The 21,626-nt window shown below is 40.0% G+C and overlaps 1 protein-coding gene across 3 annotated transcripts in view; it reads left to right on the top strand.

Annotated features, from left to right (window-relative positions):
* Positions 1-328: 328 nt before the first annotated feature.
* Positions 329-21,626, top strand: part of col11a2 (collagen, type XI, alpha 2) — a 57,530-nt gene continuing 36,232 nt past the window's right edge. For all 3 annotated transcript variants that reach the window (XM_042506170.1, XM_042506169.1, XM_042506168.1), the window contains exons 1-5: positions 329-826; positions 16,323-16,484; positions 18,345-18,555; positions 18,732-18,894; positions 19,533-19,655. In XM_042506170.1, the coding sequence (XP_042362104.1) occupies positions 709-826; positions 16,323-16,484; positions 18,345-18,555; positions 18,732-18,894; positions 19,533-19,655 (777 nt within the window). In that variant the 5' untranslated portion in view covers positions 329-708. The remainder of the gene's footprint in view (positions 827-16,322; positions 16,485-18,344; positions 18,556-18,731; positions 18,895-19,532; positions 19,656-21,626) is intronic.

Genomic DNA, 21,626 nt, shown 5'->3' with positions numbered 1-21,626 from the left:
ACTATATCACTGACGATAAGAAAGACGCAATTGTTGTGTGTGTGTGTGTGTGTGTGTGTGTGTGTGTGTGTGTGTGTGTGTGTGTAAGGTGAAATATTCTTAGGGGCCTATCATTAAAAACGTTTATTGCACTCTCTTAGGCGCATACCCTTACACACGTAAATTTACGTACGTCGAGTGCGCAATTACGCACGCCCTTTCTCTCCCTCTTTACCATTTACTCTGCCTCTCTCTCTCTCTCTCTCTCTCTCTCTCTCTTTCTCCACACTCACATACACACACGCTCTCACTCTTCGTGGGAGTAAGTGTGTAAGTAAAGAAGGGAAGAGGGAAAGAGAGAGAAGGGAGAGAGAGAGAGCGTGGTTCCAAGTCTCTCTCTGCTGCTCTCTCCACTTTGGGTGCTCGTACCCAGTCTGACTCAATGGGGCTTTAGCACTAAGGGGTTAAACGTTAAAATAAAACATATTTATTCACCCCGAACCCCCTTTAGTGTTAGGTTTTGTGCATTACGTTAGACAGACATAGGGAACCCATCAAGGAAAGTCTCCGGGAGAGAGGTAGAGACGTCTCCAGAGGCGTGCCTTTTTGTCTGTTGCCTCGCAGAAGGTTCAGTCGGATCCCTGTCGTCGGCTGGCTTTCTGTGAGAGGATAACTTCCACCATATCCTACATTTACAGCTCAACCAGGCCGGCAAACTACTGCAACACTATGGATACTGGAGATTGTCCCTTCCGGAAGAAACGGAGACCATGGCGCATGGACTTCTCATCCTTCGCCTTGGTTATCGTGGCCCTCGTCGTGTGCCAAACGACCGTGGTTCGGGCAGGTAAGATGGTTTCTCTTATTCAGAATTATGTTATTTATTGTACATTTTAATCGAGACTTGGTCAAATTACTTGGCCACCTTTAGTGTTTTCCCCCGTTTTAATCATCTTCATTCTTCGCTGTCTGCTAGGATTTGCCGTGCGTAATAGATGCACACCTCATCCATTATCGGACACTTGTGCACCTGATTTGCGTCTTCACATTTTCCATGTTGTCTCAACAACAATGGATCCAAATTGAGTTACTCTTTTGGATTTTTTTTTTCTTTGCGTTGATACCTAAGTTTATCTTTATACCCGCATCGAATCAAATCCTCAAAGCAGCCAAGGGCGACTTGTCAGTCCTCCCTGATTCCTAAAGGCCTTATTAAAGTGGACCAGGCTACCGAAATGACAGAGGTTAGTTGGAAAACACCAATAGGTGCTACAGGGGAAATTTAGGTGTCTGATAACAATGAGATTTTATGCGCTGCCTCTCTAAAGGTTTATTCTATAAAATAAACTAAGAAAAGAATGACAACAACTTATTTTTTTCCCTACTAACTTGTGACTACACTTGGATTCTTTGGATTCTTTTCTTAGCTGAAAAGCTGAGATTTTTCCACCCTTAGTATACCCTGTCCGATAATGGATGTTGCGCACTGTCAGTATTAACCACCGGCCACAGCATAGATCATTTATAAAAGCATATTCGGTCATTTTTTGCTGCAGGGAAACATACAAACGCGCAATCATGTCTTGTATAATCATTTTTGTCGCTTCTCTGGACATCGCCTCCTCGGCTGTCTCCCTCTCTCTCGGCGTTCATGCAGCCTGTTGACAGGTGTCATCTCACCAAGAGTTACGAATAAGCTCAAAAATTTCAGACATTTAGTTGCTTTTGTCAATTTGAGCAACGTTTCTGTTTCTGACTTTTATTATTTTTCCTCCAATAAACTTAATTTCACTACTAAGAATCCCATTCAGGTTTGACAGGCTTGTGCGCAATTTACGCACTTCTAGGGCTCCCCTATCCACGCGGGGGCATGGGGTAGGACGGTGCAGATGCTTCAGACACTTTTGGGGATGTTTGCCGACTTAACATCCAGTTTATTAAATTTGTACTGGTATTTTTTTTCTGTATTGCACCTGGACGTTAGCCTGTGCGTAAACTGGGCTGCGGATAGCTTCCAGCAGGGACCCTGTGAGGTTGGCAAGTGTTTACCAGTTCAGCCTGTGCACCAGTCCATCCATCACTGCATCTGGTTGGAGGAGGGATTTCTGCATCAAATTTGTAGGATGTGACTAAGCCCATGGAAAGTTGATTTTGCGTTTTTCCACTTGTGGAACAACATTATTTGTTTGTTTTAGTTCAAATTGTGATAAAGGTACATTCACGTTAACAAGAATAGTTTGGACATTATGGTTTGGTTGAACATTTTTTCCACGTCGGTGATTATTTTAAGATTTTTACTTTCTTGTCCTTTCCCCTCGCTACACAGTTAGACATCTAAAAGGACTGATCAGTATGCGCTGCAGTTCCCTGACGGACCGCTAGTTGACTTTAGTTATTTTTAACACAGAGAATCCTTTGATTCACCTGAGTCCAGATCAGTTCAGATCTGACTGAGGACTTTTGATGCGGAATGGCACGCGGCACACGGTGGAAATATAGCGTTAAAGATAAATGCCTTTTTTTAAAATTAAAAATGTGATGTTTGAATATTTGTTGTGGGCCTTTGATTTAAACCATTTAAATTATGACTTTTTATTTGACAGTGGATATGAAGCTGGTCGGAAAATAATTTCTCACAACTATTGTTGTATGATAATTATTTGCTATTAAATTACAAGCGATGGGCTTTGGCTAACCATCCCGTGTAGATTTTGATCAGAAACATGAAAGCAGGTTTACTTTATTTAAAGTTCTTTTGAGAAATAAATTCGTTTTAGAAGTTTCAGCGGACAGATAGATCAATGGTTCTTTATTCTTCTGGCGGGGACAGCTTACGGACCAAGGGGGCTTTTGTAACATAAATTGCCCTCCTCCAGTGTATTCTTTGGCCCCGTTTCCAATTTCAGATTGCGAGAGGCGATTGCACCTTCCCGTCGTCTCCCGTGTGTATTTTGGAGGCGGAAGACTGAGACATTTTTGCTTTTTATGAATAGGTTATTATGCGGCGGAGCACCTCGGTCACAGGAGTTTGGGAGTGAAAGCGTTCAGTGTCTCCGTGTCTATGTGCGCTTTGTACAGTTATGTTTGTGTATATGTGTCTGTAAGCTATGGATGTTTTTTCTCAGTTGAGGGTGTGGAAATGTATGCCACATCTATGTGAATGTGCCTCTGTGCCCAACACCTCGTGCAGGTTGTATTTCTCATCTTAAAGGATGCTTATAGAGGCTCTGTGCGAGCGGAGGTGATCCTTTGCTTGTAGAAAAGTTTGTTTTTTTAAATATTCTGATCCTGTGAAAATGTCATAGTTACGCAAAATAAAGCACTCATTTCACCTGTGAGCGCGGATTGGGGGTTTTGTGTGTGTGTGTGTGTGTGTGCATAGCGTCCCTGCGCGCACAATGGATCACATGCGCATAGCTGGCCAGACGCGCTGGACCAATGCGCGCGGTGTGGTGCAGCAGCCCAGATGCTAGTGTAAAGTATACTAGCGCCCCACCCAAGCTATGCAAAACCGATTTAGAGAAGAAAGCGGTCAGAATGTTTCGTGTTTATTCTCTCTTCCCTGGGAGAATGAAAAAGAGGAGGGGTCATGGATGAGGCACCCGGGGAGCAGTGTGCCTAGAAAGGCATGAAAGCAGAGTTTTGTTCAAAGGAGGAGAAAATCAGAGGGCAATATTTTCTTGACATGGATGTTCCTCAACCTCATTTCAAAGCAGAGCGCTCCTCAAAGGGCAGTCTGTCTCAGTCTGGCTAAACATAACTTAACCCCGCTCTCTTCTCTCTCTCTGCTGTTGAATAGAGCTACTATATGTGGCGGCAGAGCAGGCGTTTGACAGCTCACTTCTGTGACTGTATGGAAGTGTGTGATATTTAAGGCCTCTGTTGGTCACATGTGACCCAGTCTGGCAGCTTTAACCTTGTCCCTTTTTCCCTCTTTGCTTTGTCATCATTTTCCCATGGACCCTTGTGGCTCATATGATCCACACTCTCTCCTCATATCTTTGTTTACTCATACCTTTTTGTCCAGAGTCCAGTTTGAGCATTTTGTGCTGCTAGTCGGATCCCCATCAGATGTCAGTGTTGCACATATTTCTCAGCAGACACCATGATTACACTAAGATGGAGAGCTTTAAGCTGCTACAAAAAAGATGAGTTCTTTGTAGGCCTAGTTATTGAGTAATTTGGTTGGTAGAAATTGGCAGTTGACTTTTAATTTCCTCATTAGAATTAGTTTTAATTTTCATACAAAAGCTTTAGTATATGGCACCAGACTGAAACACTCCTGTGTCAGGTGCTTTCTGCTGTCGAAGAGATTTTTCCCCCGAGTTTGGCCTACCAGGCAGAGCTTAGTCTCACTCTGCATTTAAATTCTGCCTCCTTTGCCAAGATTGACAAACCACAGCCATACTTTAGCTCAACCTTTAACTTAACCATGTGTAATGTAAGATTGCAACGTTGGTGGTAGGACACAGCCTGTGAGAACAGGCTGCCTGGGACACCGTGTTCAGGGCAAAGAGTTCATTTGTTTCAAATTGGACTGTTTTTTGCTTAACTTGTATTAATTTCCACCATTTTCCAGACTATTAATGCTATGAACAGCTGATTAAGTAAAGCCTGCAACAGTTGATTTAGGCTACTGATGATTTTATTGAGAACTTACATTACTGTCATTCGTGAGATTTCCTTTTCCCGTTTAACACTCTGTGTTACTTTACTCAAACCAGGACTGTTGAGTGGCTCAGGTATCTTTTTGGCCAGACAACTGTGACTACACCTTCACAATCACCCTCAGATGCAAAATTGGATCATTTACATGGACAGATAAGACCCGCACTGTGGTTGCGAAATTAAAACATAGAAGTCAAAAATCAGATACACATAAACAATTCTGAGTCCTCAGTTCCAAACCATTACATCCGCTTAAACTGGGAACTTGTAAAAGTCCTTTCTTTTACAAAACCACATGAGCACTGCAGACTTAAGGGAACACATTGTGCAGAAGATAGCTCATCCTTCTTCCTTGGTTTTGTAGGTGATGATTTAGTGGTTTGTGTGTGTGTGTGTGGATAGTTAGGCGTCGTTCCTCCAAGGCATTCTGTTTTAGCAGAAGATGTACAAGGGAGGCAGAAGAGTGTGCCAACTTTATAATGACAGGCCGTCTATATAGGCTGCTATTCCTAGTCACTGTTATTTTGCTGCTTCTAGGAAGTTGGTGTAGGAGGGTGCGGAGACCAGCTGTGTGCTTTTGCATGTAATTTTAATGTACATTTCTTTTCCAGACACTCACACAGTTTATTTGAAAATAGTTTAAATATTAGTTTAACATAGTTGTTTTCTTTAGACTAGGATGAGCGTAGTTTGAGTTTATTAACATTCATGCTCACAGTTAACAAGTGGAGAGATGCAGAATTTGCATCAGGAAGATTAGAGCTATGTCTACATATGATTTTATATAATAAATATATACAAAATATACAAATTGATAGACATAAATGGGCCCTTACATCTATACTCATATACACCATACATCATACACTTACATGCAACCATGCATATATTTAAATGCAACAATATACAATAGAAGAATCCCTAAAACTTCAGCTATCTTTAGTTTCATTCAGTTCTGTATTGTACAGTTTGACTTCTGTAGACATGATTGCTGGTTTCATTCTGTTAAAAGTGTTACTCTTCAGTCCATCATATACAACATTAAAAGAAAGAGTAGAATTAAAATTAAAATTGTAAAAGTAATTGATCACAGGAAAGCACTCACCTCTCTGTACAATTCCACTGGACTATTTGAAGTGGCCTAATACAGCAACCCTTCATTGTCAAATAATAGAGTGCTGCAAGGATGATTTTTCTTTTTTTTTTTTTTTTTTTTTTTTTTGGGGCAATAGAGAAGTTTGGCTTGGATCCCTCCAAAGCCCAATGGGATTTTCCTTTTTGCTTTTTGATCATAGCAGTAAATAAACTCTGTGGAAAACTTTTCAACATCACCACCACAGTGAGGCTGTAAAGCTGTTTGGCATGATGATGTTATGTAGTCTCATTTAGCCATTTGTTAGCAACCACCTTTTTGAAGACAAATAATGTTTCAAAGTTATTTTAGGCCGTATAACAAAATGTAAAAGTCTCTTCAATTTGTGTTAACCACAGACCTTATTTCAGACTTCTAACCAAACCCATTGACTTTGAGATGAGGGAACCGCAGGTGCTTAAACGTAAACTTATTTCTGGATTTTAGGACTTATTCCTGCAGCATTCTATATAAGCAGCATAACGTGCACATGGGGAACCTATCCCAGCATGCACTGGCAGCAAGGCAGAGAAAGACAAAAAAGGAAAACTGTATTTGCCAGTAACAGCAATGTAATCATTGCATCCTGCAAGTAATACCAACACAACTGTATAACCTTTAGGTAGGGATTAATCATTTTAATAACCAAATGCAGTGAACATAAACAGATTAGTGTTAGTGGCACTGGTGGAGGAAACTAAGGGACTCCAAGATTTCTAGAATTCAGTATTTTCAAATTCACACAATTCAGTTTAGGAAACTTATGATTTTGTATCTCCCACTATATCCAAAAATATTTAAGGTAAAATTTGTGTAGAGTGTTTAAGTAAGATCCAGACACATCAGATCTCTCTGCAGTGCTTTTTATGAACCATCTACGCACACTTGTTTTTACAGTTTAATTGTAGCTATAAAGATTCCCAGAATGTAGTAGATTTCTGATGTGGGGATTTCCACACTGAAAAGGTTTCACTATAGACAGCAATGATGATTATTATGTGCACTGGTGTTATACTTGTCTTCATTATAGTCTAACTTGTCAACTCTGGCTAGACTCTTAGATAAATGCAGGTATTCAAATAACACTCATCACTATTGTTAAAGATGTTGTATTTAATATGAATATATTTGCTGTATAGTATGGTGTTCCAGTTTTTACAGCTGCTAGAGTTAGACCAACAGATTTGTGGCATGGAGTTTGGAGGGGTTTATGAAACATGCCGTAAAAACCTTTTGTCTTACTCAAATGAACATTGTGTTCCGGGGGGGTGGGGGGAGTGGGCACTTTAGACTATTATCTATAAATTATGTTCAATATATATTAACACTGAGCAGTTTTTTGCAGAATTTTGCTGTAAAAATGGTCCAGTTTGTGAAATTTTAACTGTTGGCAGCAGGGCATCAATTACATTTTCAGCAGTAAAATTGTATATCAGTTGATGCCAAATAAAGTTACATTGGCCCTGTGTTAAAAGTATGAAATGAACACTGCGTTTGAACTGTCAAGTTTTGTAAACTACGTTTAGTCAGGGCTGAGCTGTTAAGTCTGACCATTCAGCACAGACACATCAATAGGCCTAAGGCAGGTTTCTAATTTGTGCCCTCTCTGACTGTCTGTCCTGTGTGATAGTACGGTACGGAACCACTGACTGTCTCCTGGTCAGGGCGCTGTGGTCCCATGAGGGCCTTGTGGTGTCAGTATCCACCCTCAGATCCAAACTAAGACTGTGGCCTCAAGCCCTGAAACCACACTAGACTCCAGCATGATACACACTGGCAGCGTCAGCGCAGCACACACACACACACACACACACACACACACACACACAAACACACACGCACACACACACACTCTGGCACAGACCACATAATGTTACACGGGACAGTAGAGGACTTGGGCATGCGCTGGCAGCAGCTCCTCAATGCAGGGAATAAAGAAACCACATAAGGCTGCAGCACAGTAACTGTTGGCACTGGCACGTAGTGACGGATAAACCACATGGACTGTGGGAGTCATCAGTACTGATACTCTACAATTAGTGCTGAAAGAGACAAGTGTAAATAGTTAAAAGGAACAGGATTCTGTGATCTCATTAGGGCCAGAATAGAATAGCTTTGTCACAGAGAAGTTCTTAGATAAAGGTTTGTACCTGGGTTGTAGTTTGGCTTTGGTTATCTATTAGCTGATTAGCTTCACTGGGAGATAAAAAATGTTATACTTTCCCTTTAGTTCTGTGTCCTCTCTAAAAGCTCTCCAAACCAGTAACACCATCTTAGAGACTTTCAGCAAACAATAGACTTTTTAATGTCATTTAAGCTCTCTGTTCTTGAAAAAAAGCATAACTGCAGGTATATAGTATCGATATCGATATAGGAGACTAAATATCTTCTTAGATTTTGGATATTGTAAGTGCTGTCTTTTTCTGGATTTAAAGGTTGAATTACAGTAAAGTGATGTAATTTTAAAAACAAACCAAACTGTTCTAGCTGTTCTATTATTGCCGTTACCACTGAGTCATCATATTCACATTAGTGATGATTATTTATCAAAAATCTCATGTGTACATATTTTCTGACTAATTGTCAACCTTCAGTCAATACAATACCATGATACATGACCAATATCAAGGTATTTAGATACAAATATTGTGATCTTTCCTATGTAACCTTCTTTTGAGATTGCTGTTGTAATGTGGGGACAACTTAGGTGCTGTTAGATTCTATCCAAACATTTTTTTCAGCATTTTTAGACATTTTTACTCTCCAGCACCTGATGATGTTACAAGCAAAGGCCCAAAACAGCTCATAAATTCATAAGTAACTCCACTGTCTGTATATTGTGTTGTGCTTTGAATAGACTTTTAGGCAATTCAGATATTGTTTCTCTCATCTTTTTTAAAATTATTAAGTTAAATGACTTAATTTTACTCCAGATCTCTTTTTGTACTTGTTACTCTTCTTGTTCTTTTCATGCTGGTGTCATTCCAGTGTTGCTATTGATTTTTCTGGTGTTATTGTGGGAGTTTATTTCAACATTTGTGATGGCAGGATCACCTCCCTATCATTTATAGGCTCCCACTCCCTTTTCCTCTAACACCTTTGTCTGGGTTTACCTACGATTCATTCACATAACACAAAGAATAGTTGTTTTAATTTTTCCTTCAGGAGCAGCTATCCAGACACTGTCACATGACATGACATGTACATGATAACCACACTACACTGACAAACCTCATTTTATAGCTTACCATATAAATAATGTAAAGTCTAACAGCGTTTTTACAGCACAGGTGCTCATAATGGGTTTTCTGTCTGTATACACAAGGCATTATAAATAAATTGTAACTACAGAGGACCACGTTGAAAATTATAACCTGCAGCTGCTCGTACGCCCGACCATCATGGTCAGCTGGGTGGATGGGGACACAGCTGGGGATTTCGAAGCAACTGGATTTTAGTTCAGGCTTTTCAATTTTTTAGTTTTATATTTAACTTTATTGCAATTAATGATTCTTTTTGGGAGATCTCATTTTATTTTTTCCTCATCTCAGCTTTGAAAAAAATCTCCCGTCTTTGTTTACTCTTAGAAATGACAGGAGACTCAAATATTGAGACAGAAAGTTGGTGCACTGATGAATTTGCACGTTTGAATGTGTTAATCTGCTCAATATCGCACGTCCCTCTTGCTCTGTGTGTCTGACAATGTGGTCCTTGTGTAAAGGTGAGAGGTGAGGGGTCAACGTGTCAGCTGGAGTGTGTGTCTGGTATTTAGCACATCTGTACCAAAGGAGGAAAGGGCACACACACAAATGCACACACAGAAATTGTTACACTGAGCATCCATGGCAGAAAACCCAGGAGAGGAAATGAAGGTTTTTTTCTGAAGTGAAGTGAGAATCACAGAGTTTCTCACTTCACACAAGTCTGCAATGATAGTATGACCCAGGGCTCAGAGGGCGGACTAGACAGCTGTGTGTGTGCATGCAAATATGCATGTTTCTACTTAATAGCACATGCATAATACAGTATTTAAATCACCCAGGATTGTCTTTTTATTTTTCATGTTTTAGCCTGAGCTGTCCATGGTGTCCCCTGTCTCTGACTTTGTGTATGCAGCTATAGTAGGAAAATAATGGATGGAATATAAAAATTATATGCTACCCCTCGCTGGAGTCCTTTATTCCTATTATTTTAGTCATTTCAACAGGCTGAATTCCTTTGCTTTCCAACAGGCTGAATTCCTTTGCTTTGCAAAACTTTCTTGACCGGTGGCTCTCATCCTGATGTGTTGTGTGCCTACAGGGTTTATCTGAGTGTGTCCAGCTGCTTTGCATTCAGACAGGAGAGGTGTGTGTGTTAGCTGGCAGAATGAAGACTCATACTCTTGCAATAATCATTAATCATTGTTTGTGAGCGTGGCATTTGCATAACATGTGTTCATGTAAACAACTATTTGTGTGTTTGTGTGCAGCATCATGTGGTTCCAGCCCTTCAACAGACTGTAAACTCTGTTAACAGTGTCGCCTGTCACCATGGGGGTTAAATCTCTTTCAGCACCATCTAGTGGCGCCTGAGATGAACTGCAGTAATAATGACGCTGCTGAAAAATGTGGCAGTTTTAGCAGCACACCTCATTTTACAGTGTGACTGCAAACCAAGGTATCACATATGTTTTCTATCAGGTAGTAATAAGCTGGTGGTCTGAATGTTTGGTCAGTTGTGGGCGATGTGTGGAGCTGCGAGGCTGCTGAAGGAACAGTGATAGGATTGTCTCTGTCATTGGAGGCACCTGTACATTCACCCCATAGTACAGAATTCCATTATACACCAACAAGCATATCATCATTTCGGGTGATTTTTACACCACTTGCAGTGATTCTGGAGATATGAGGTATTTATTCACAATATCTTGTAACACTATCCAGCTTCACCAGTCACTGCTTTAATCACTGCAGAGACAAATTAAATATAGGTCTACTTTTAAACTAAGCTATACAGACAAGGTTTTGAACTTATATATGCCAGCACACCTAAAGAATTTACTTACTTTTGCATTTTTTTTATCAGTCAAAATAAACATACATAAAATAAAATGTAGCAGGGGGTTCAGAAAGGACTGATCAGGGGTTTTTACACAAGATATTTTCATAATTTCAGATTCAATTAAAAAAGTGTTTCACTGCTGTTAAGATGGCCTTTTCATTAATCTGGACTGCCAATGCATTAGACAAACACAAATAATTCTGACATTGTGCTACATAATCAGAGTAAACAGACAAAAGGGGGCTTTGGCATTTGATTTTGTTCAAGAGTTAGAAAACCCACAATTACACCAGGTGACGCAATGCTTTCAACACAAGAAACAGTATGGCAGCCGACTGGTAATAAATTATTTCACCTTACAGTGAAACAGTAAACTAAAATGTTGTGAGAAATAGGCTCCACGATAACAAAAGTTTGGTTCATATTTGATCAACACTGCTTAGTTGAACTATTTTTTTTTTTCAGCCTCTGTTTGTACAATACAGGAAACAGCCAGCTGTTTGTTGATAAAGTTATAATAATAATAATAATAATGATAATAAAGTTTTTTTTCTGAAGATATTTTAAGGGAGAAGTATGCAATACAGGAACAGAATCTTGGTTTATATTTGATTAGCACTGGCTAGTTTTACTGTTTAGTCTGAGTTTCACTCTCCCAGTTTAGCTGTCAGTAGTTATAACTGTTCAGGCTACTGTAATCGTCACCTACAGCACCAGTTCTAACTGCCTTCACGTGCCTGTGAGCGCTGCTTCCTGTCTTAATGACAGCAGAGTAATTGGTCTGCCTTTACATCAGAAGGCTGCGGCCATCTGTGAGCGCTTATGGTAAGAAGGAGCGATAGAGCAGGAAGAGGGAAAAGAAAGAAAGTAAAGAGAGAGAGTTTGTTCCCCCTGGCTTTCTGTTTTTCTACCTTGTCTAGTTTCATATTTGCCACCCTTCGTCTCATAAGGTGTTGGTGCCGTTTTCTCTTCCCAGGCTGCGTGACTGTGTACCTCTGTGGCCCCGGGTGTTATTTTTGAGGGTGTGTTTTTGTCGTGATTGTGGTCCTCCAGGCAGGAAGGGCCCCGGCTGCAGATGTGAGCTGGGCAGGCAGCGGGGAACAGAGCGGCACATTGTACTGGGTGTACTGGGGGTAGCTCAGGCTGCAATCTGATCCAGTATCCTGCCATCGCAGAACCACGCTGTCTACTGTCACTGCCTGACCCCCCAAAACACACACACACACACACAGACACACACACACACACACACACTTACTCACTCCACCTTTGCCTGAACCTCCCCTCCCTCCCTCTTCCTCACTTTGCCCTCCCTCCTTTCCTCCCTCTACCTGTTTCTCATTCCCAGCATTCCTGTGCAGATGTGCAAAAGTCTTGAAAAGTATTTGGAGAAAAACTCAGTGTTTCCAAAAGCCCAAAATGGCATCCTCATCTGTCTGAGTAAAGAAACCAGGGAACATTCACATTTAAGAAACTGGAATCAAAGAAGAAGTTTATTTCTTTAAAAAAAAAATACTCAAACAGATTAAATGGTTCTAAAATTAGCTGATGATTCATTTAAAACTTGACAACTGAATGATTAATTATTGCAGCTCTAGAACACAAAGTATGGATAAGCATGCCCACATATAAATCTTCCTGTTCATTTTAAGTATTATTACATTTCATGTACTAACTTTCCAGTACTTAAAAAATCTCAAGTCTTCAAGGTGTGGGGAAAAGGTCTGTTTCTCCTATTTCACTTTTTCACTCTCACTAACTAATCTCCCTCATGGTAATTTCCACTTTCAAACAGTTTTAGGGAAGTTTGTGTTTTGGATGGTTAATGTAGCATCACAATACCACTCCTCCTCCATAAATATTGCTTTTACTTCCTTCTCTTTCTCACCCCATCTCTTCCTCTTACTCCTCCCTCCTCTTCCTCTTTCTCTCTCGTATAGAATGACGTTAATGGACTGTAGTCTAGACACCCCGAGGTAATATTAACGCACCATTTGCTCTGTCTGAATAAATATTACCATCTGTGGGCCTGTTTGACTAACTGTTAACTCTGAGACACTGGGTGTCACCTAAACACAGTTACCACCGATGGGATCAGTGTGATTTTTTTTTTTTTTAGGAAAAACATGAGGAAACTTCACATTAGAGCCCAATATAAAGCAACATAAAGTAGTTTGACATTTATAATTATAAAGTTATGTAACTCTTTGACGATGGCTTCATATGTGTGGCAAGAGCCGTCAGATTAATGGTATTCTTCATTAGTAGATTACTGCCAATTTTCATTTGGTTTCTGGTGAGTTGCTGACAAACTGGTGTTGAATAAGAGTGGTGCATAAGCTGCATCCTCTTGTGGTTTTGCACTTAAAAACGGTTTACTCTACCAGGAGGTGAAGTGTAACCCAGTGACAATACAGTGTTAAAAGAAATCAAAAATGTATTAAAACAGCGTAATGTCCCTTTATTAACCGACAGTGAAAGATCAGCCAATCAGGAGCGATGGTCCCTCCCCTAACTGAACTTGATTGACAGGTCACGACGTCATTGCGTGATACTGCACGTGAGTATGTGCCGAAAACAGAGCAAACGGGCATGAATGATGGCGACAGGAGAGAAGGGAGTAAACAGACCGAATTAAAGTTAATAAAGTAGATAAAAGTGAACGTACAATAAGTTAACGAACCAACTCGGAAGGCAAACTAGATAGAAGTGACCGGGAGTTTGGGAAAAGTCCAGTTTTGCCCCTCTGTTTATCGCGGTAAGCTAGCGAACTGCGTTATGCTAACATTGCTAATAGCGTTTGCGGTGCTACATTGCCTGAACGTGTTTTGAGTGTTGTGGGAAGGTTTATTGCCCCAGCACCGTGGTTATTGATCGTTGATGATGTTTAAAGCATAAAGACGTTAATTAGCAGCCCTAATGCAACTGAAGGTAGTAACCTGATGCTCAGATTAGCCGAGTACAGCTGCATTATGTGTGTTTTATTTGTTTTAAAGATTAGCTGAGTGAATTTCACAGCACTGTTAGTAAAGAGAATGTAATTAAAAATACCAGATTGTTTTTCATGATTATTTTGTAGTTATTTTGAGTGTGAAAATGTGTTTTAAAATGTTGCTTGCAAATTTATGTTAGTAAAAGTTACTGTTCACATCTTATCACCTGGTACTTGTGTTTGTGTATCACTTAGCTCCCTCTGAAACTAGCACAGTGTTACTTACAGAGGGTTGCACGGTTACGGTTGATGATCGGCTCCCTCACTAAGAGTTAGTGCTAAGCTGCTGTATGCTCTGTTGTATTTACTATTTAAGCATGCTAAAGTTTGTCTGATTAATAAATAAATAAATATATATGCTAAATATATAAATATGATGCTTTTTAAAGTGTTTGTAAATTTCCGTTTAAAAATTTGGCCGTTGAATGAAAACTGAAAACAACTTCAGAGTCTGCATTGCAGGAGGACTTGGTAGTTATCTTTTCTTCAGGGTTGTAGTTTTAACACGGGCAATGCATCTCTGCAACCAAAAGTTTATTATGAGAAGTGCCACTGCAGGGTTGGCTGTAACTGAATTTAACTGGCTGTTAACTGCAAAGTTAGCTCTCTGGTGCATCTTAAACACAGGAAGGCTAGCCAAGAGTGAGGGAGGATAAGAGTTCAGGAAAATGTGAATACTGGGTGTTGGTGAAAACTCTAACTTTATAGGCACCTTGCTTAACAACCATCAAGATGTAACTGGTAGACTTTGTAATAACATATGATTTGGGTTCTCTGTGGCAGCAAAATTTTTTTTAAGTGTATGCAAGCTTTCTGTTTTGAAACCTTGGCACAATTTGTGACGTGCATATTTGCCATTCCATCATGAATCAGACAGCAGCATCTCAGCATCTTGAAAGCAGTTGAATCAAAAAAAAATTGTAGCATGAAGATGGGTTTCCTAAATGAAATAATAAAAAACGGGCATTTCAAATAGATTGACTAACTGATTTTTCAATAGCCAATTATCTAAGTAAGCATAACTTGGACATTTAGCCTATAAAACAGCATACAGCAAGACTGAGCAATTATTGTAATCCTCATATCATAGCAAGACGGTGCAAGTCAGCTCATGTGGGCAATTACATATCCACCCTTTTTAAGACATAATGCCCACTGTGTTGAAATAAGAGCTGTCATAAATGTCAAACTAACTGTAAATTATGTTATGGATTATCAGTCCTTTCAAGGTGGAATTTCAGGTAGTACTTAAAAAAAGAAAGAAAGAAAAATTTAATTTTGTCTCTGTAGTTAGCTACTTTTGATTTCAGTAGCTCATGTAGGGAAATTAATCATAAAGTAAGAAATGTGTTTGCTTTTATCCGAGGTGGCTGAAGTGGTCATAAAGGGAATCAAATCCAAAATGTAGAGCCATGATTTTCAAGCTGAAGCACATAGACTGATGCAGTGCCTTTGAGCAATATGAGAAAGCCAACATGATAAACCACAGGGCAGACTGAGGGTGGAGAAACAGACTGGTTGACCTCAGTGTGTGAAAGTGGAGACAGGTTGTGAGACTGGTGGTGCTACAGTGTGTGTGTGTGTGTGTGTGTGTGTGTGTGTGTGTGTGTGTGTGTGTGTGTGTGCGCACATTTGTGTTTATGTGATGTTAGGAGATATACTGTACATCAGGTGTGTGTGCGTGTCAGGGAACTGCTTGTGTGCCTTCACACAAATATTCACCTGACTCAGCAGTATCACATGAACAGCCACTTGTGTCAGTTGCTTGATAAACGTGAGCAGAGTAGAGGGTACAGTCTCCGCTCTGATTTGAACTGAGCTTTACTGTACCTGCCCTGCAGTGGTTCATGTATGTGGCTTGGACTGTGGCCAATGTGCTTGAACACAGTGCTTCCTTTCTTAAATTATTATACCTTAATGTACAGTGGTGGCCATTGTGGACGCCCCCTGTACCTGCTTCTGTATCACACTAATGCTTCAAGAACGTTTAAGATTACTTGCAAGATCAAGTTTTTTGATCATCAGAGCAAAGTTAGGGCTTTAAGGGTCTCCTTTACAGTGATTTCTATAAAGCCTGTAAACACTGAGTTATATTTAAGCTTGTTGTGTTCTAACTGTGAGAAAAAGGCTTTTTAATCTGTTTTATGTTTATGCAAAAAATCACCTGTATTATTCGTTCAATTAAAAAAGAGAGCTGCAGCAGAGGTATTTACATTTATGTAGACATTGCAGATATGCTGTATGTGCACCTGACAGCCAGAGAAAATGACCATGAAAACAAGAGAGCTCTGTCCAGAAAAAGCAGGACCCAAAGTTAGATACTGTAGAAATGAGTATGTGAAATTGTACTAATGTAACATGACAGGATTTCTAGGCAGGGAAGTTTCAGCTTTGGCATTTCACTTGTTTATTTTCAGCACTGAGTTGCTGTGTCACACACAGGGCAAGTTTTCTAAGGAGTTATTTCCTAAAAAAATGTAATGACATTTTTCTTCCTCTCTTCCTCAGACCCAGTGGATGTGTTGCGGGCTCTACAGGTTCCCTCTCTCCCCGAGGGCGTGAAGAAAGTCCCCGGCTTCTGCACATCCCGTCGCTCCGGCAGCCCCGACCATGCTTACCGCATCACCAAAAAGGCCCAGATCTCTGCCCCCACCAAGCAGCTCTTCTCAGGTAGGCTTCAACTAAACTATTGTTTGAATATTTTGAGAGACTGCTGTTTAAAATGTCATAAGGTTGTTTGATCACTGCTGCTTAAAAAACAGAGAATTTAAATTTTGGTTTCATTTTTGTTTTACTTAAAGTGGTACTTTTTCAATTTATTATTGTTGGAGGATTCTACAAGTAGAGTTACAGAAGATATTATACAGCTGTTCACTGGTTTATAATACTCCTCTTGATGAGTAAACTGAACACTTGAAGTTCTTCCACTGGCATTGATTAAACCCCTAAAAAATAATCTCTATTCATCAGAACATCCTTTTTGGAAGTTGCTTTTTTTTTTTAATGAAATAAATCCCTACATGCCTTAGAATGACTTAGGTTAAACTCTAGACTTTTGCCTCATTTAGTATGTGTGAATCTATGAATATGCAGATTACCCCACCCCTCTGCCACCTGCCTGCAGCTTCAGTGTACCTGCTTGTAAAAAGTTAAAGATACCATGGGCCTTGGGCTTGGTATTATTAAACAGCTAATATTGTGCTTGTAATGTTCGTTTAAACTGATTGTCATTTTTGACAAGTTGAAGTGAAAGTGACTCAGCCATAGTGCTTATTACTTATTCCTGCATGATACGTCTTGTAGCATATAAAAAAAAAAACGTGGATGGTTTAACTATATTTTTAACGGGGGTGGGGGGTGTCTTTAATACTTATTGCCGTGACCATAATTAGGTGCAAAATTGCCCAAAGCAGTTAGGAAAAAATGAACTTATATAAGTATAAGTATGTAGGGATTTTCTAATGAAAAAAAGGTGGCAGGCTATGAATGTTACTTCATAGGATACTATGATGAAATTTTAAAAAGCTGTGCTCATATTTTCCACTTCTATTTTATATCATATCAATTTTATATATATATTTTATAGTAGGTCTCAAATTTTAGTGTATCTAGTTGGAACTTGGGCCCTACTAAAAGAAATTCTTGAATATACATTTAAAAAATTGAGGTTTTTTTTCAGAGTTGTTAACGCTCCTTTGTTACACCAGAACCACAGCACACTTTAGGATAGGCATAATATTTCATATATTTATGCTGAATTCCTGAGTGCAGCAACCTATAATAGGAATTACAGTTTCTTTTTATTGTTGCAAATGTTTGGATTTATTTTAAACTGAGCTCTCTGGAGTTTAGTGAGGCTTTGGTGCCCCATGCTAGATTGCTCACTGATATAAAGTATAATTATGTGTTGCACTGCAGGAGTGGGAGAGCCATAACAATTTAACTTAAGAAAACTGTCTGACACCCTGGAGTGAGGAACGAATAACACAAAGTAGCACTTATGTGGTTATGAAGAAATTCTCAAAAGTCAAAAGCTGATTTTCAACTCATTTTCTTAGGTTAAGCTTTCCTCCAACAGTTCTGCCCACCTGTCATTATGTGTCCTCATTATCCATGCCAGCTTCATATATTGTGGTATTCTGTAATCAGCTGATCTTCACAAAGATTTCTTACTTTTATCATTTTAAGCTCATCAGTGGTGTAATTTTTACATTTTCTTATCCATCTCTCATCTTGCGCTACTGCTCCATACTTGTGTTTTCCTTCCCCAGCCACGTTTTCTTTATCGGCCTGTTTCTTCAACTTGAAATTCCTCTCTTTGCTTTCCCTTTTTTAACCTTCACCTCCCTCTCCTGCCTCCCTTATTTTCCATGATGAATAAATGCTCTGGTCCAGGTCATTAAACTCACAATGCAGTGTTTCTTTGCCTCCTTATTACGTTGTCCACAAGCCAATCCAAGCAATGACCCATGTTTTTTGTCTGATCCTTTCTTTGTTTTCATCCTCTCTTCTCCCATCTCCCATCAATAGGTCGATTCCCAGAGAACTTCTCCATCATGGCTCTGGTTAAGGCCCATGCTGGTCTCCAAGCCTTCCTCCTCTCCATCTACAGCGAGCAGGGCATCCAGCAGCTGGGCATTGAAATGGGACGCTCGCCTGTTTTCCTGTATGAGGACCAGAATGGAAAGCCAGCCCCTGAGGACTACCCACTGTTTAAAGGCGTCAACCTGGCTGATGGCAAGTCAGTAACCAGCAACAACCAGTTTGTGACTGGTTGAGATGATTTGGGGTTATGTGGGTGTGAATGGTTTGTGAGTGAGTGTTGGCTGGAGTGTATGTGTGATTTAAGGGTTTTTATTCAGGCCTGTAGTCACAGTACACATTTATTCGCCTCTGCTTCCTCCTTCTCGTCTCTAGGTGGCATCGCATCGCTATCTCTGTTTCAAAGAAAAATGTGACACTGCTGCTGGACTGCAAGAAGAAGATGACCCGCCCCCTCCCTCGCGGCAACAACGCAGTAGTTGACACAAATGGCATCACAGTATTCGGAGCCCGTCTGCTTGATGAGGAGGTTTTCCAGGTGAGGACCTTTTTTTAAAGCGTAACTTCAAACCCAGGACGGAGCCAAACTCCAACAGTGGGCAAAGGCTGAGAGGTGGGGCAGGGAGGTAGGGGTGAATGTGTGAGGCAGGAGTTGATTCTTAAATTTCACGATGTAGAAATGTCCCATCTGGTTGTCTCTATGTCAGCATTGGCCTGCAAGGTTCAGGACTGATGTAAAACAGTAGATGACATGTTTAGCCATTTTTTACTAAACATGAAATGCACATTTCTTTTATAAATGTGGTAAGAAATGTCAGTATTAACACCAACATTGATGCATTTCTTCACAGCACAATCATATTCTTCAGTTTATGACTCAAAAAAACACATTTAAGTGTGCAGTACTTCTTTAAGCATAACCTGCAAGAGAAAAAGTATGCAGTTATGGTTCATTGACTGACTGTGAGTACCCTCTGCTGTAGAAGTCAGCAACTACAAAGTTAGAACAGGCACATCATGTATTTGTTGGTGCTTTGGTATGGCTTTCCACTCATTTAATTGAAATTAAAAACACATCAGTACTTTACATACTTTAGAGGTTTTCACTGATTTCTGTAATTGATGATGCCACTACAGGTTTTGTTGATCTGTTTTTAATTTCTTTTTTCCCCACAGGGAGACATCCAGCAACTGCTGATCGCCTCCAACCCCCAGGCCGCCTATGACTTCTGTGAACACTACAGCCCTGACTGTGACTCCCCACTGCCCAAGACCCAGGCTCAGGACCCCAACACATATGTGAGTAACACCACAACAACATGAGTTCATCCACAGACTGATGGAATCAACATTTGCTCCTCCACTTATATGAATGAAACCTTTATTAAACGGTTAACCTTCTTAGTAGAAAAATATCTTAAATCTTTCAACAGGCTACAGTGACTAGCCTTTGTATTTTACTCACTCACCTTCTATTGAGGTTACTGCGGGATGAGGTCTCAGTTGTTCACACAAAACCCATACCAGACTACTAAGTAGCATCTATTACAGAGCGGGTAACCTCAGACAGTCCCATCATGCCAACACTACTCATTCATAAAGTTGCTCATCTGTAGCTCCAAGAAAAAGAGAACCAAACAGAACTTGTGGACTTTATTTTTATTTTCTGTGGCATTTTTTTTTTAAGAATTGTTGTGCAAGGTTTTTTTTTCTTTTAACAAATATTAAGAATTAAGATAAGGCAACCAGGGTGCTAATATGAAAAAGCCAGATTCTTGGACCAAAATATATCAGTTTGGCTTCCCTTTTCTGCATGATGGTCATATGTATCCTACAGTAAAGGAGATTAAGAGTTTTGACATGGATAGAGCTGAAACAGCTTGTCTGCCTAATAGATGCTTGTGTATCTGTTTAAAGACATACGGTACTTTGCAGGGATTATCGGTTACTGTTTGTAAACACAGCATTTAAACTTGGCCCCTCCTGCCGTCTTTACTTTGTATATACGCTGCAATATACTATTATATAAGGTCACTCTTTTAGTAATGGGGAATCAAGCAGTACTTTAGCAAGCTAACTGAGACAACCACCAGCACCTACCTGCTCGCTAGCTAAAGTGAAAGCCAACCCCTGATATACTCCTGTTTTGGAATTTGCTGTTTTTCTGCACTTTTTCCATGAGCTTCATAGCGTCCTCTTGCTGCTGCTGCTACCCGGTTGCTCCCTTTTTATAGAGTCCAGACCTCACTTGTGAGTTGTTTTTGGCTTGAGACCACATGCTCATAAACATCCCAGAGCAAAATAAGGAGAAAATAATAAAATACAGGCAGATGACTGGGTTTCTGCAGATAAATATGCCAACACACACCTCTAGTGGGTCATAAGTGATGATTAATAAGGATTGCATCTATATGAGTCTATACACTGCTCTTGCATAGTACCCAAAGACTAGAAATTTTCCATTTGTAAAAATACTAAATGCACCAGTCTGCTGAAAATGAAATAAAAGTCCTCAGGTTCAGTTTGTGTTACTGATGATGTCATCAAAGTGCTGCTCTGCTTCTCTGTCTTCTTCACGCATCCCTGCCATCAGCAACAGTTTGTATCCATCCCCTTTCCTCCTCACTTCCTCGGTCTGTGTGTCCCTGAGGTAAACGAGAGAAAAGCAGAGGCTTTATCATGCCATACCTTTCAATAAGTACACCTCTAAAAAGGGGCACATTTCCATCATTGCATACAGTCTTGGAGAAACACAAGCTTGTATTTTAACAGCAGTGGATTAGTTGTCGCGTTTTTTTCTGCAGTGGAACACAGAAAGGTAGGGGAAAGAGGATGATACAAGCCAACTTGTCTTTCCCCATTTTTTTCCCACATGGACAGAAAGAAAGAGAAGTTGTTCAGCACATGAAGTTAAATTTTGATTTGTTTTGCGGGTAAATTGAGACATATAAGCATTTGGCTTGAAGATGGCTTAAGGTGGAGCCTCTTTGCTCACTGAGACTGGTTGTGCACATCACATACATTATAAGCTTTGTTTCACTCTTCTTTCTGTCGAAAACATGCTGATATTTGAGAGCTGACAGTTCCCTGACACCAGCAAGTGATTTTCATCCGCATTTGTCCGTCCCAAGTACACCATCTTTGTTTTACAAGCCTGCATGCCAGATCAGTCAGTGCAACAATCAGTCAAAGTTCAGAGATTCAACATCATACGTCCCAAACCCTGTCATGTTGATGCTGCTTTCTGGATGAATATAAATCAGTGTGGTT

The sequence above is a fragment of the Plectropomus leopardus genome, chromosome 18, assembly GCF_008729295.1.
Source record: "Plectropomus leopardus isolate mb chromosome 18, YSFRI_Pleo_2.0, whole genome shotgun sequence".
In the NCBI taxonomy this organism is placed as follows: Eukaryota; Metazoa; Chordata; class Actinopteri; order Perciformes; family Serranidae; genus Plectropomus; species Plectropomus leopardus.
This window is presented reverse-complemented; position numbering and strand designations above follow the sequence as displayed.